Source organism: Mastomys coucha, unplaced genomic scaffold (assembly GCF_008632895.1).
Source record: "Mastomys coucha isolate ucsf_1 unplaced genomic scaffold, UCSF_Mcou_1 pScaffold6, whole genome shotgun sequence".
NCBI classification, from domain to species: Eukaryota; Metazoa; Chordata; class Mammalia; order Rodentia; family Muridae; genus Mastomys; species Mastomys coucha.
Genome location: NW_022196912.1, coordinates 130,699,686 through 130,711,456, shown reverse-complemented (window position 1 = coordinate 130,711,456; position 11,771 = coordinate 130,699,686). Strand labels below are relative to the sequence as shown.

The 11,771-nt window shown below is 43.6% G+C and overlaps 1 protein-coding gene across 3 annotated transcripts in view; it reads right to left on the bottom strand.

Moving 5' to 3' along the window:
* The window catches only part of Cdca7l (cell division cycle associated 7 like), a 37,068-nt gene that overhangs the window by 14,516 nt on the left and 10,781 nt on the right, over positions 1-11,771 (bottom strand). For all 3 annotated transcript variants that reach the window (XM_031357850.1, XM_031357848.1, XM_031357849.1), the window contains exon 2: positions 153-287. In XM_031357850.1, the coding sequence (XP_031213710.1) occupies positions 153-287 (135 nt within the window). The remainder of the gene's footprint in view (positions 1-152; positions 288-11,771) is intronic.

Sequence of the window (11,771 nt, the reverse complement as noted above, 5' to 3'; positions counted from 1 at the left end):
GACCGCACACCCAGCACCTCACCACATCATGAACTCAGGACCGCACACCCAGCACCTCACCACATCACGAACTCAGGACTGCACTGAGATGAGAAAGCACCTGCCACAGCCTTCCAGAAGGCCACACCTGTCTTGAAAAGAAAGACCTGTACCTGTTTCTCCAACTCCATCGAGTCCAAACTGCCACAGCCTTCTGACAGGTTTTCCATGGGAGCATCATCCTGGAAACCCACAAACTCTTCATCGTCACTGGGAGCATTGAAAATGTCAGCCACTTCTTTAGGGATCTGTTTTGGATTCAGAAGAAAAGGATGAGACGGAGGTAGGATCACTTAGGGAGGAACTAGCATCGCATCCTTAATCCTGAGCAACAATGTTTCAGTTGAGACCCCATGGTGGAAAAAGCCGGGCATAAGCACATTAGTTCCAGTTCTAGGTTTACATGTACCTCTCCTTCCACATAATGTGTAGCCATCCTAGACAAAGCTACTTTTGAGCTCTTGGCTCTTGACCAATATGTGTCAGTGTCTGAGAAGGCAATGAGCTCTTTCCCCTAATGGTAACTCACCATGTGAGCTTCCAGCCAGTAAGCTCTTAACTCGATTGTCACCTACTGTTAGTTTTGGTTATTCTATGTGGCATCAGAGATGAATGTTCATTCACACGCCCAAATGAGTGGCTTTCCCTTTTCTATACTTGAAGTCAGTTAAAAAGCAGCTGTGAAATTAAGTCCAATAGAACTTACATGCCATTAGTTACAGCACCCTCAGAAACCCATGTCTGTTCAAACTAACAAATATGCGTCTGCAGGGATAGATGTAAGCTGTTTTCTCCCATCTATTTATTTAAACCCAAACCAAACCAATACCTGTAAACTCATCATCTGAGATCACTATTTGTCTGCACATCTGTCTTAGAGTTTCTATTCCTGCACAAAACACAATGACCAAGAAGCAAGTTGGGGAGGAAAGGGTTTATTCAGCTTACACTTCCACATTGCTGTTCAACACCAAAGGAAGTCAGGACAGGAGCTCACACAGGGCAGGAGCTTGGAGGCAGGAGCTGATGCAGAGGCCATGGAGGATGCTGCTTACTGGCTTGCTTCCTCTTACAGAACCCAAGACGACCAGCCCAGGGATGGCACCAGCCACAATGGGCCCTCTCCCCTTGATCACTAATTGAGAAAATGCCTTATAGCTGAATCTCATGGAGGCATTTTCTCAAGGGAAGCTCCTTTCTCTGTGATAACTCCAGCTTATGTCAAGTTGATACACAAAACCAGCCAGTACAACATCTGTTCTGCTTATCAAGAAAAATCAGGTTAAATCTTGCTGCAGTTTGACTATCTTCAGAAAGGAATCCTTTAGAATAGCTAACTTAAATCTGTGTACCCACAGTGCTTAAGGAGAGGAACAAAGAAGTCAAGACAAACATAGTCAGTAAGAGAAGTTAAGCCAGAATCTTATTTTCATTCATTTGTGGCCCCTAGATATTTTATAAGTTAAAACAATACATACATACATACATACATACATACATACATACATACATGACATAAAGAGACAAGTCAGACTGTTGGACACAAGAAATAGGAATGGAGCAGAGAGTTTAGGTTCCTCAGGACACTGCTTGTTAAGCAAGGTTTATTAGCCCGGTCTTTGTAAACACCTTTTGTAGCTCAGCCACCAGAACTCACACCTGCAGTAGCACCAGAAGAAGCAACAGTGTGTCAACTTCAGCATTTCCTCCTTTTGACCTCTAACTACCAGGGGAGCACAACACATACAGATTTCTGTTGCACTAGGCGATTAAAGCTACTTAAATTGACCTGGAGGCAGCAGCTTGAGTTCCTCGCTACCTGCACCAATGTTCTGGGTTCCCAAAAGACATGCATACAGAGCTTTCTATTTTAATATGCCTTGCACATTAAACAGCTCAATGGCTGGACCACCCACAAAACCTTTACATAACTAAAACCTCCCCTCCAATACTCCTTAGTTATTACTTACTAAAATCTATATTTTATCTTTGCTGCCCTAGACCCAATGTGTGTGTGGGGGGGGGGCTGCTCTTCCCCAGCTAGACCCAATGTGTGTGTGTGTGTGTGTGTGAGGCTGGGGCTGCTCTTCCCCAGCTAGACCTAATGTGTGTGTGTGGGGGGGAGAGGCTGGGGCCACTCTTCTCCAGCTAGACCCAATGTGTGTGTGGGGGCGGGGGGAGGCTGGGGCCGCTCTTCCCCAGCTAGACCCAATGTGTGTGTGTGGGGGGGCTGGGGCTGCTCTTCCCCAGCTAGACCCACTGTGTGGGGGGGGGGCGAGGCTGGGCTGCTCTTCCCCACCTCTTACATGATGGCTATGCTCTTTTCTGCAGCTCTCAGGCCTGGACCTTACTCCTTTCCCAGCATGGTGATTCTGAATCCTTCTTCCTCCCTTGGTCCCCTTGCCCAGGAATCCTAAAGTCCTTGCACAGCCACTGGCTGCCGGCAACTTCAGTCAGAACCAACTGGGGGCAGAGCCCCTCAGCATCCTACATGTGGATTCTTGTGCAATTTGGGGAACCCAATTAACATACTGCAAGCATTAGACCAAATCCATAACAGATTTCCAAGCATGTGCATGGAGCAGCGCAGAGAAACTTTAAGGCAGGATGACACTGTTAGAACCATGTCTAGGCAGAGACACTGTGTCTAAGATATCCCCCTGCAGCCATAGCTTCTGCATCTGCTCTAGATGTGCCTCTGAGGGGCGTCATTGCTGACTGGGAGTAAAGGAAGAACGCACTAACACACAGCACCACGCAATGTGTGGTAGGCTTGCTCTTGCAAGAAGTTCCACAGATTATGGACTTCTGGATAAGGTCAAATGTAGTTCCTGGGTCTTTGGGTTTGGCATTACTCAGACAACTCGGAGTCCATGGAACACAAAGACACTGACACACCATGTTTATTGCTATTGTCCTTTACAGGAATCAGCCCAGAAGCCCACCAAGAGTTGAGCAGACATACTGCATTCAGTACAGATACACAAAGGGGTGTGGTTGAGCTGTAACACAGAAAAAGACTATCACATCTGTGGGGAAATGCACAGAACTGAAGATAGTTATAGGAAGCAAAATTAGCCAAGGTGAGAATGACAAATGCGTGTGTTCAGTCTTGTGGGATCTACGTGTAAGTTCATATGCTGATAGATACATGCTGCATGAAGACAGACTATGAGCAGAACGGGAGAGATCAAAAGGGATAGGAAATAAAAGTGAGAACTGTATGAGAGAGGGAGGAGCCCAACAAACAGAAGTGAGAGGTGAGGAGGTGAATGAGGGTTGGTGGGGAGGTGATTGTGGGGATGAGGGATGGTGGGGAGGTGAGTGTGGGAATGAAGATGGTGAGGTGAGTGTGCTGATGAGGATGGAGAGGAGGTGAGTGTGGGGATGGTGGAGAGGTAGGTGTGGGGATGGAGGATGGTGAGGAGTGTGGGGATGAGGGATGGTGGGGTCACAAATATATGTATGAATATATGAATGAAATGTCACAATGAAACCCATTTATTTGATGATAACGAAATATTTAAAATTTCTCTTTACTTTGGTCAAAGCAACACATTCAGTTGTCGAGTCACACAGTTAGTTACCTTCTTCAATGGGTAGGCACAAATGAACCAGACAGGCTTTCCTAAATAATAATACAGAATATTACTAGACCCTAAAAAGAAAGGAAATTCTGGCTCACATGCTAGGTTATGTAAGCTGGTTGCAAAACACACACACACAAAAAAACAAAGGCTAGCGTGGCCACATATTATGGATGTTGTCAGTAGAAAATCACAGAATGTTTAGCTTTAGTCACACAGGAAGAGTTCTGAAGAAGGATCACATCATGGAAACAGGATACCACTGACCACCTGCACACTGATAAAGTTTGTCTTTTAGCATAATCTTTAAAAGTCAATAGGAAAAGGCAAATTTGAAAACGGAGGAGGAGCACTGTTCCTTACTGAAGAGTACATGCTCTTTCTGTTCCTTACTGAAGAGTACACGCTCTTTCTGTTCCTTACTGAAGAGTACACGCTCTTTCTGTTCCTTACTGAAGAGTACACGCTCTTTCTTTCCATCCAGCTGTAAGTTTCGCCTTGGCCCTGTCTACACTACCATCACTTCAGATGCTTACGGGAGAATCCCCCCTCCTCCTTTAAGGTGGGTTCAGATCCACACACATGAGCCAGGCAGAGTTTGGCTTGAGGGGCCGTACAGCTGCCCTTGAGCTCCAGGTCCCACATTCCAACCCACAGCAGTAACCTGAGAGGCCAGGGTGGGGCCCAGGTTTGCTGCATCTCTTTCCAGCATCCCTTCAACAGAGGAAGGCTTTAGAGCAGCCGCTCTCCACCTGCTGGTCAAACGAGCCTCACACAGGGGTCACCTCAGACCATCAGACAACAGGGATGTGGACATTACGGTTCATAACAGCATCAACAAACTTAATTTTATTTTGGGGTCACCACATCATGAAGAACTGAACTGAAAGGCTACACAGCATTAGGAAGACTGAGAAACACTGCTCTAGAGGGTTCCATGCCACCCTGGCTTCTGCCAACCCAAGTCTTAATTGATATTCCATTTATAAGAATCTAATAAGGTATAAAACATGCCTCAAAGTGACAGCTGGCTTCCAGTCTGGCATTCATTCCCCAAAATAAATCAATGTAAAGCATCATTAAATGTTTCTATCATACCATTCAGTGTAACTTTAAGGTTTAGTTTTTCTACATCTCTTATCCTTAAACTTACCCTCCCTATATTAAAACATACCACCTAGCTATAGAACATATTCATCACCTATTACTTTGATTTTAATATAGTGCTGTGGTTTGGGTTGGAGGTCTCAGTGTAGCCCAGGCTAGCCTTGAGCTTGAGCTCCTGCCTCTGCCTCTCCAGCGCTAGGGTTACAAGCATGGCTCCACCAGTTCTGTGTGGTGTTGAAGAGTAGAGCCTTGCATGTATGAAGAGGCTATGCATAGAAGACACTGCTTCAGCTTTTCCTAAAGCTACTGCCAAGGCCAAGGGATATGGCATTTTCTGCCCATCTGGGGGATGGGTGAACATGAAGCAGGATCTTAACATGTAGGTCTGCTTAACCTGTAATTCAGTATGTAGACCAGGCTCAAATTCACAGAGATCCACCTGCCTCTGTCGCCTCTGCCTCTAGAGTACTGGGACAAGGTACGTGTCATGACACCCAGAGCAAACAGCAATTCCTTTATATCTTTTTGTTTTTAAGATTTGTTTATTTTTTATATGTGAGTGCACTGTCGCTGTCTTCAGACATACCAGAAGAGGGCATCAGATCCCATTACAGATGGTTGTGAGCCACCATGTGGTTGCTGGGAATTGAACTCAGGATTTCTGATTCACTCTTAACCACTGAGCATCTCTCCAACCCCCTCCTTTAAATCTTATACAAATAAATTAGTTGGTAAATAAGAAGCATATCCCACACGGTTTCCAAGAACAGATTCAGATATGAGCCACAGAGCTCAGAATAAACCTAGGCTGTGGAGGCACATTCAGTGGCAAGCACCTGAGAGCTCTGGGGGCTGTCAGACTGGGAGTGGCCATGGCAACAAACACCCTGTCCCTGAAGAAACAAGAGAATAAAGAAAAAGGGAAATTGAAAGCGGGAGAAAGAGAAATTCCTAAACCTCTAAAACATCTATGAGCAAACAGGTTGGGTAAAATTACTAAGATGGAATTGGAAGCACAATGATGATTTTATGTATTTATTTTGTGTGTTTACATGAGCACATACATGTACATGTTAATGTGCGTGTACATGTGTGTGCACATGCATATACATGGAGGGCAGTGGTTAACCCCACTGTCTCCCTCAATCACTCTATATCTTACCTGAGACAAGAGTCTGACACTGAAACTGGTGCTCACCTGTCCAGCAGTTTCCAGGGATCCAATAGCCTCTGCTTCCCCAGAGCTAGAATCATGAGTATGTGCCACCATGTATGGCTTTTTTATATATGTGCTGGGAATCAAAGCTGCCTCCACTTTAATCATATGAGCTATCTCGAAGCTCAGGTTATAATAATTCACGAAGTACAACATAACTTGTGCTCTTCAGAAAGTGGTTATGTAGGTGTGCTGTACACCTGTGACCCAGCACTCAGTGGGCTGGGAAAGGAAGACCTCAAGGGTTCAAGACCATTGAGGCTACACAGCAAATTCCAGGCCAAATAGACCCAGTTGACTCTGTCTCAAGAAAATGAAGGGGGAAAGCAGTTAAGAAAATAAAATGAGGCCGGGCAGTGGTGGCGCATGCCTTTAGTCCCAGCACTTGGAAGGCAGAGACAGGCAGATTTCTGAGTTTGAGGCCAGCCTGGTCTACAGAGTGAGTTCCAGGACAACCAGGGCTACACAGAGAAACCCTGTCTCGAAAAACCAAAAAAAAAAAAAAAAAAAAAAAAAAAAAAAAAAAAAGAAAGAAAGAAAGAAAGAAAGAAAAATGAAATGAAAACTGCCAAGCACACTAAGTAAGGGATGTTACTCACAAAGGACATGGGCCAAAAGCACAATGTGATATTCTATACAGAGGACACCATTCCATACCTCACCAGGAAGGTTTCAAACCTACAACAAAGCAAGGGCAGACAGAACACAGAGTAAGCGGCACCCACATGTTGTGGGATGACCTGCAGAGCAAATAACGCTTTAACTTTAGCAACAGACTTAAATATTCATTTTCCATCAACTCAACCATCCTACACATGGGGGGAAAAATGTGTGCTCACACAGAATTTGTTTATATTTCAAAACCAAGACAAACCTAAAAGGGATAAATCAAAGGAGGTATTTATCGAGACAAAACTCAGGACTCAGCAATAAAAAAGGGTAAACCTGACATGCAACCCAGACAAACTTCAGACACACCATGCCAAGTGAAAGGGGCGGCACCCTGCATGATTTCAAAAAGGAAAAACCAGAGACAGCACCTGTCAACAGTGGCCTAGGGATAGACAGGACAGCTTTAAATAAGCACCAGGAATTTCAGAGGGGGGATAAAATCCACTGAGGTGGTAATTATACATCTGGAGACTTATGTTACAACCTATAGAACTATATATTAAAACAATGAATTGTCTTGAATTAAACCTTAATTAATAAGAAGTATATAATACAGAAGAACAACCCAGGTCATCCAGAGATGGATCCTAGCACATAAAATTACCATGTCAGAAGGTACCACAAAGCAACAATTACTGTACTTCAGCTTTCATAGCACCTGTGAGGTTTTATTGACATAACTGTCTTTTTTAGTAATTTTCTGGTTCTGTAAGTTACCCTAACAAAATCATTTATTCACTAATTGAACTCTGGTGTTATCCTATTTTAATGTATCACTGATTCTCTATGGCAGTAAGTAGGCGCTTGCTCACATCTCTGTCTGACAGATAGTGACGACAGACCACAGTCCCAGTTAATGAAAGACATGAATATATAAACACAAGAAGCACAATGCACTCCACACAGAATACATCTGCTCGCACATCATTTCCTCCTACAGTCTGGGATGGAGCCCAGATGCCTGACTGATAAGCTTGTGCTCCACCACTGAGCTACATGCCCAGCCTCAATCAGGATGGAGTAACACAAATGGAGACAGTGTGTGCCTTACTCAGGTTTTCTATTCCTACACAAACATCATGACCAAGAAGCAAGTTGGGGAGGCGAGGGTTTATTCATCCTACATTTTCATGTTGTTATTCATCACCAAAGGAAGTCAGGATTGGAACTCAAACAGGTCAGGAAGCAGGAGCTGATGCAGAGGCCATGGAGGGATGTTACTTACTGGCTTGCTTCCCCTGGCTTGCTCAGTTTGCTTTCTTTCTTTTTATTTTTAAGATTTATTTATTTATTTTATGTGTATGAGTACACTGTAGCTGTACAGATGTTCATGAGCCATCATGTGGCTGCTGGGAATTGAACTCAGGACCTCTGCTCACCCTGGCCCACTCACTCCGGCCCCGCTCGCTCCAGCATAATACACTGTAGCTGTCTTCAGTCACACCAGAAGAAGGAGTCAGATCTCATCATGGATGGTTGTGAGCCACCATGTGGTTGTTGGGATCCGAACTCAGAACCTTCAAAAGAGCACTTAGTGCTCTTACCCGCTGAGCCATCTCACCAGCCCTCAGTTTGCTTTCTTATAGAACCCAAGACTATCAGCCTAGGAATGACACTGAAAGACTGAATTTAGAAATTTGGGAAAAGCATGTTAATGGAAATGCATTAATGTATAACCTTTACTTAAAGAAGGCATAGGAAGTCTCTGTAAGGAGCCAGGAAGATGGACTGGTCAGTTCTAGGAACAAGATAGCAGTCAGCTATCAAGAAGATAACATTGCCCAGAATAAGGAACAGGATAGCAGTCAGTCATTAAGAAGATAGCATTGACCAAACAACAGGATCTAATTAGTCCTAGGAGTGGTCAGCCATTATGAAGATAGCGTTGACCAAACCACATTCCTCTGGACAATGAGTGTACAGGATGACTTCCTTATGACCTGACTCAGCTGGGTAGTGGGTTCCTTTGGAATTTTCCATTGTCCTCTTGTTATGTTTCCCTGGTAACCCTTTCACACCCCTAGTTTGTGATTTTTCCCTTTAAATACCAAGTACTCCTCGTGCTCGTGGTCGAACTCCTCTGGCCTGCCAGGCTATGAGTTCGACCCCAGATCTGGAATAAACCTCATGTGGTTACAGCAAGTTCGGTCTCTCGTGAGTCATTGGGTGGTTGCGTCATCCCGAGACTTGAGCAAGGATCTCCCCAGTTCCGGGGGTCTTTCAACACCACCCACAAAGGGGCCCTCTCCCCTTGATCACTAATTGAGTAAATGCCTTACAGTTGGATCTCATGGAGGCATTTCCTCAACTGAAGCTCCTTTCTCTGTGATAACTCCAGCTTGTGTCAAGTTGACACAAAACCAGCCAGTACACTGTGTAACTGCTGAAAACTAATGATAAAGAAACTTAATGAGAATAGCTACTTGTCACATACAGGATATGTTCAAACAGACACCCAGAAACTTGGTGTACTTGGGGGGAAAACTATCCTTCAAAGATGAATGTAAATATTTTCAAGTATCAAATTTGAATTAGTTCACTGTCACTAGTATTAGCAACCAGAACTCATTAAAGATCAAATCCTTCAGCTTGAAAGGAAAGTTACAGTGACTCACAGCCATGCAAAAACTACACAGTACTTAGGAAAGATAGAATCGCATGCAGGTATTATTGTAATCTGGTTCTAACTGGTTTCATTAACTATAGCATTAAAAAACTTATGAATCTACAATGAAAATGTCATAACGTCAATAATAGACTAGAGAATGGAAATTCACTGGGCAGATTTTATTAATGATGTTATTATTAAACTATCGCAATATAGGACCTTATCTATAGTGGTCAGCTCTACATTAAACATCGATAGGAAGCACTGAAGAAGTGTAAATAGATCAAAAATGGGTCATCATCAAGAAATCAACGTAAAGAAAAGCAGGAAGGAAGGGCACATGCAAAGGCTGTAAGGAGCCAAGAGTGCTGATGCACATCTGGAATCCAGCACTCAAGAGTGCTGATGCACATCTGGAATCCAGCTGAGTGCGGGCCACGCGGGGGAGCCTGGGCTACTTGGTGAAAACTCCATCTCAAGAAAAAGAGGCACAGGAAGCATAAATTAAAGACACACAGGGCCTGGGAGCACATCCACAATGTCAGCTGCTCGAGGCCAAGGCCAGAAGATCTCAAGCCTTACACACTACTGAGGAGAGCTGAGGCCAGCCTGGGCTGCTTAACAGAATAAAAAGAATGCTGGTACAGTTCAGTAGCAGAACCTTTAGCTAGTATGCTGCTTCAAGGTCTGGCTTTAAGCACCAGCCCAGCAAAACACGTTTTTGTTGTTGTTGTCGTATTTAGTGTAATGATACAACTAAATGCTAATTAGAAGGCTCACATCAGACCTAGAAACACAAACATGTTGAAAGTAAAGGACAGAAAGAGTTTTGAAGTGCAAAGGAGAGGGAGTGGCTACAGTCCGACAAAACAGATATAATATACAAAGCTTACAGGGATAGTGTGAACAAGACAGTCAACTCACCCAGACAATATAACAATTTCAATACATGCTCCAAAATAAAAGCTCCAACAACAGGAAACAAACAGTGAGTGCGAAAAGAAGGAACAGTTCCCTGGTTACAGATACAGATGTAGACTTCAACAAGGATGGAATAGTACACAGCCCAGAAGAAAGGAGAGCGACTGAACAACAGTAAACCAAACTGAAGACAGAGGAGCTCAACTCAACAGCAGATATTTTTCCCAAGTTTACACACAAAATTATCCATTATTCAGACCAGATCACATGCTAGACTATTAATAAATGTGATACATTTTAAGTAAGTTATACCAAGCAAACTGTCTTTTCTAATCAGTAGGATTAAAGTGGGAATCAGAAGCAGGAAACCAGGCAAGACCACAGGTATACAAAAATCACATATTCTCCCAAGCAGCCAATGAGGCAGAGAAGAGAGCACAAGAGATATGAGGAAATACAAGCTGAACACCTGATCTCAAAAATCCAAAACCTGAATACTTCAAATTCAAACTCTGTTGAGTACCCCGTGGGGTCACAAATGGAAAAGTATCATGTAATTACATGGTAGTTTTATGAATAAATGAAATTATTTAAAACTTTGAAGAAAATTACATTCTGCCTATATGCAGAAGGCACATATAAGACACTTCAGTTTTGTATTGACTTGAGTTCACGCCAAAAATTTCTTATCATGTATGAGAAAGTAAATACCCAATGAAATGGATGCTTTCGGTCTGAAGCATTTTCGGATAAGCAGCACTCATCCTGTGCCTTGAAGCAAACACACCCTACTCCATGCACGCAGCAAATGCTGTGCTATCTGGGACTGGCACAGCTGTAAATTCGCAAACTAAAAGGAAGACCATTAACTCCACACATTAATAAACCAGAAAAACACACAGCAACGTAGACTCAAAGTCAACAATAGGGACTCCTAAAGATTACAGCCGGCCGTGACGAAGTAGGAGATAAAATCACAACAGAGAGTAAGAGAAAAACCAAAGCTGGTTTTTCAAATGCTAACAACGTGAGCAAGCCTTCTGGTGCGCAGACTCCAGACCAGAGAAATCTCCAAGCACTAAATCGGGAAATAAAAGTGGGGATATTATTATTAAGTTTACAGTTTTAAAAACAAGAATTCATAAGACCTCCAGGTGATGGCATGCTTACACAGATGGAATGGATACATCTCTGTTAACATACAGCCTACCAAGACTGAATTACAAAGTAAGGGAAGATTTGAACAGATCTATAGCTAGTAAGGATTGGAATCAGTAATCCAAACTGTCCCCAGAAATAATGTCAAGTGCTGGCAGTTTCAGCATTGAACTCTGTAACATGCTTAATCATCAGCACCAGCCCTCAAACTCTCCCAAAGAAACTGAGGGGGAAAGAATGTCCCCTGACTCCTCCCAGGAGGCTGCTGCCTGGCACCTAAGTCAGAGAAAGACTGGTCAAGAGTCCTAAACAGTACCCTTAGGACACCATCACACGCTTGACCAATCGAGGTGGGTTGCTGCGATGCAAAACGGCTAACATAGGAAATTTAAATGCATTATTCTGAAACCAAGAGGGGAAAAGACCATTACACAGCTAATGCAAAAAGGGCATCAGAAAAAAA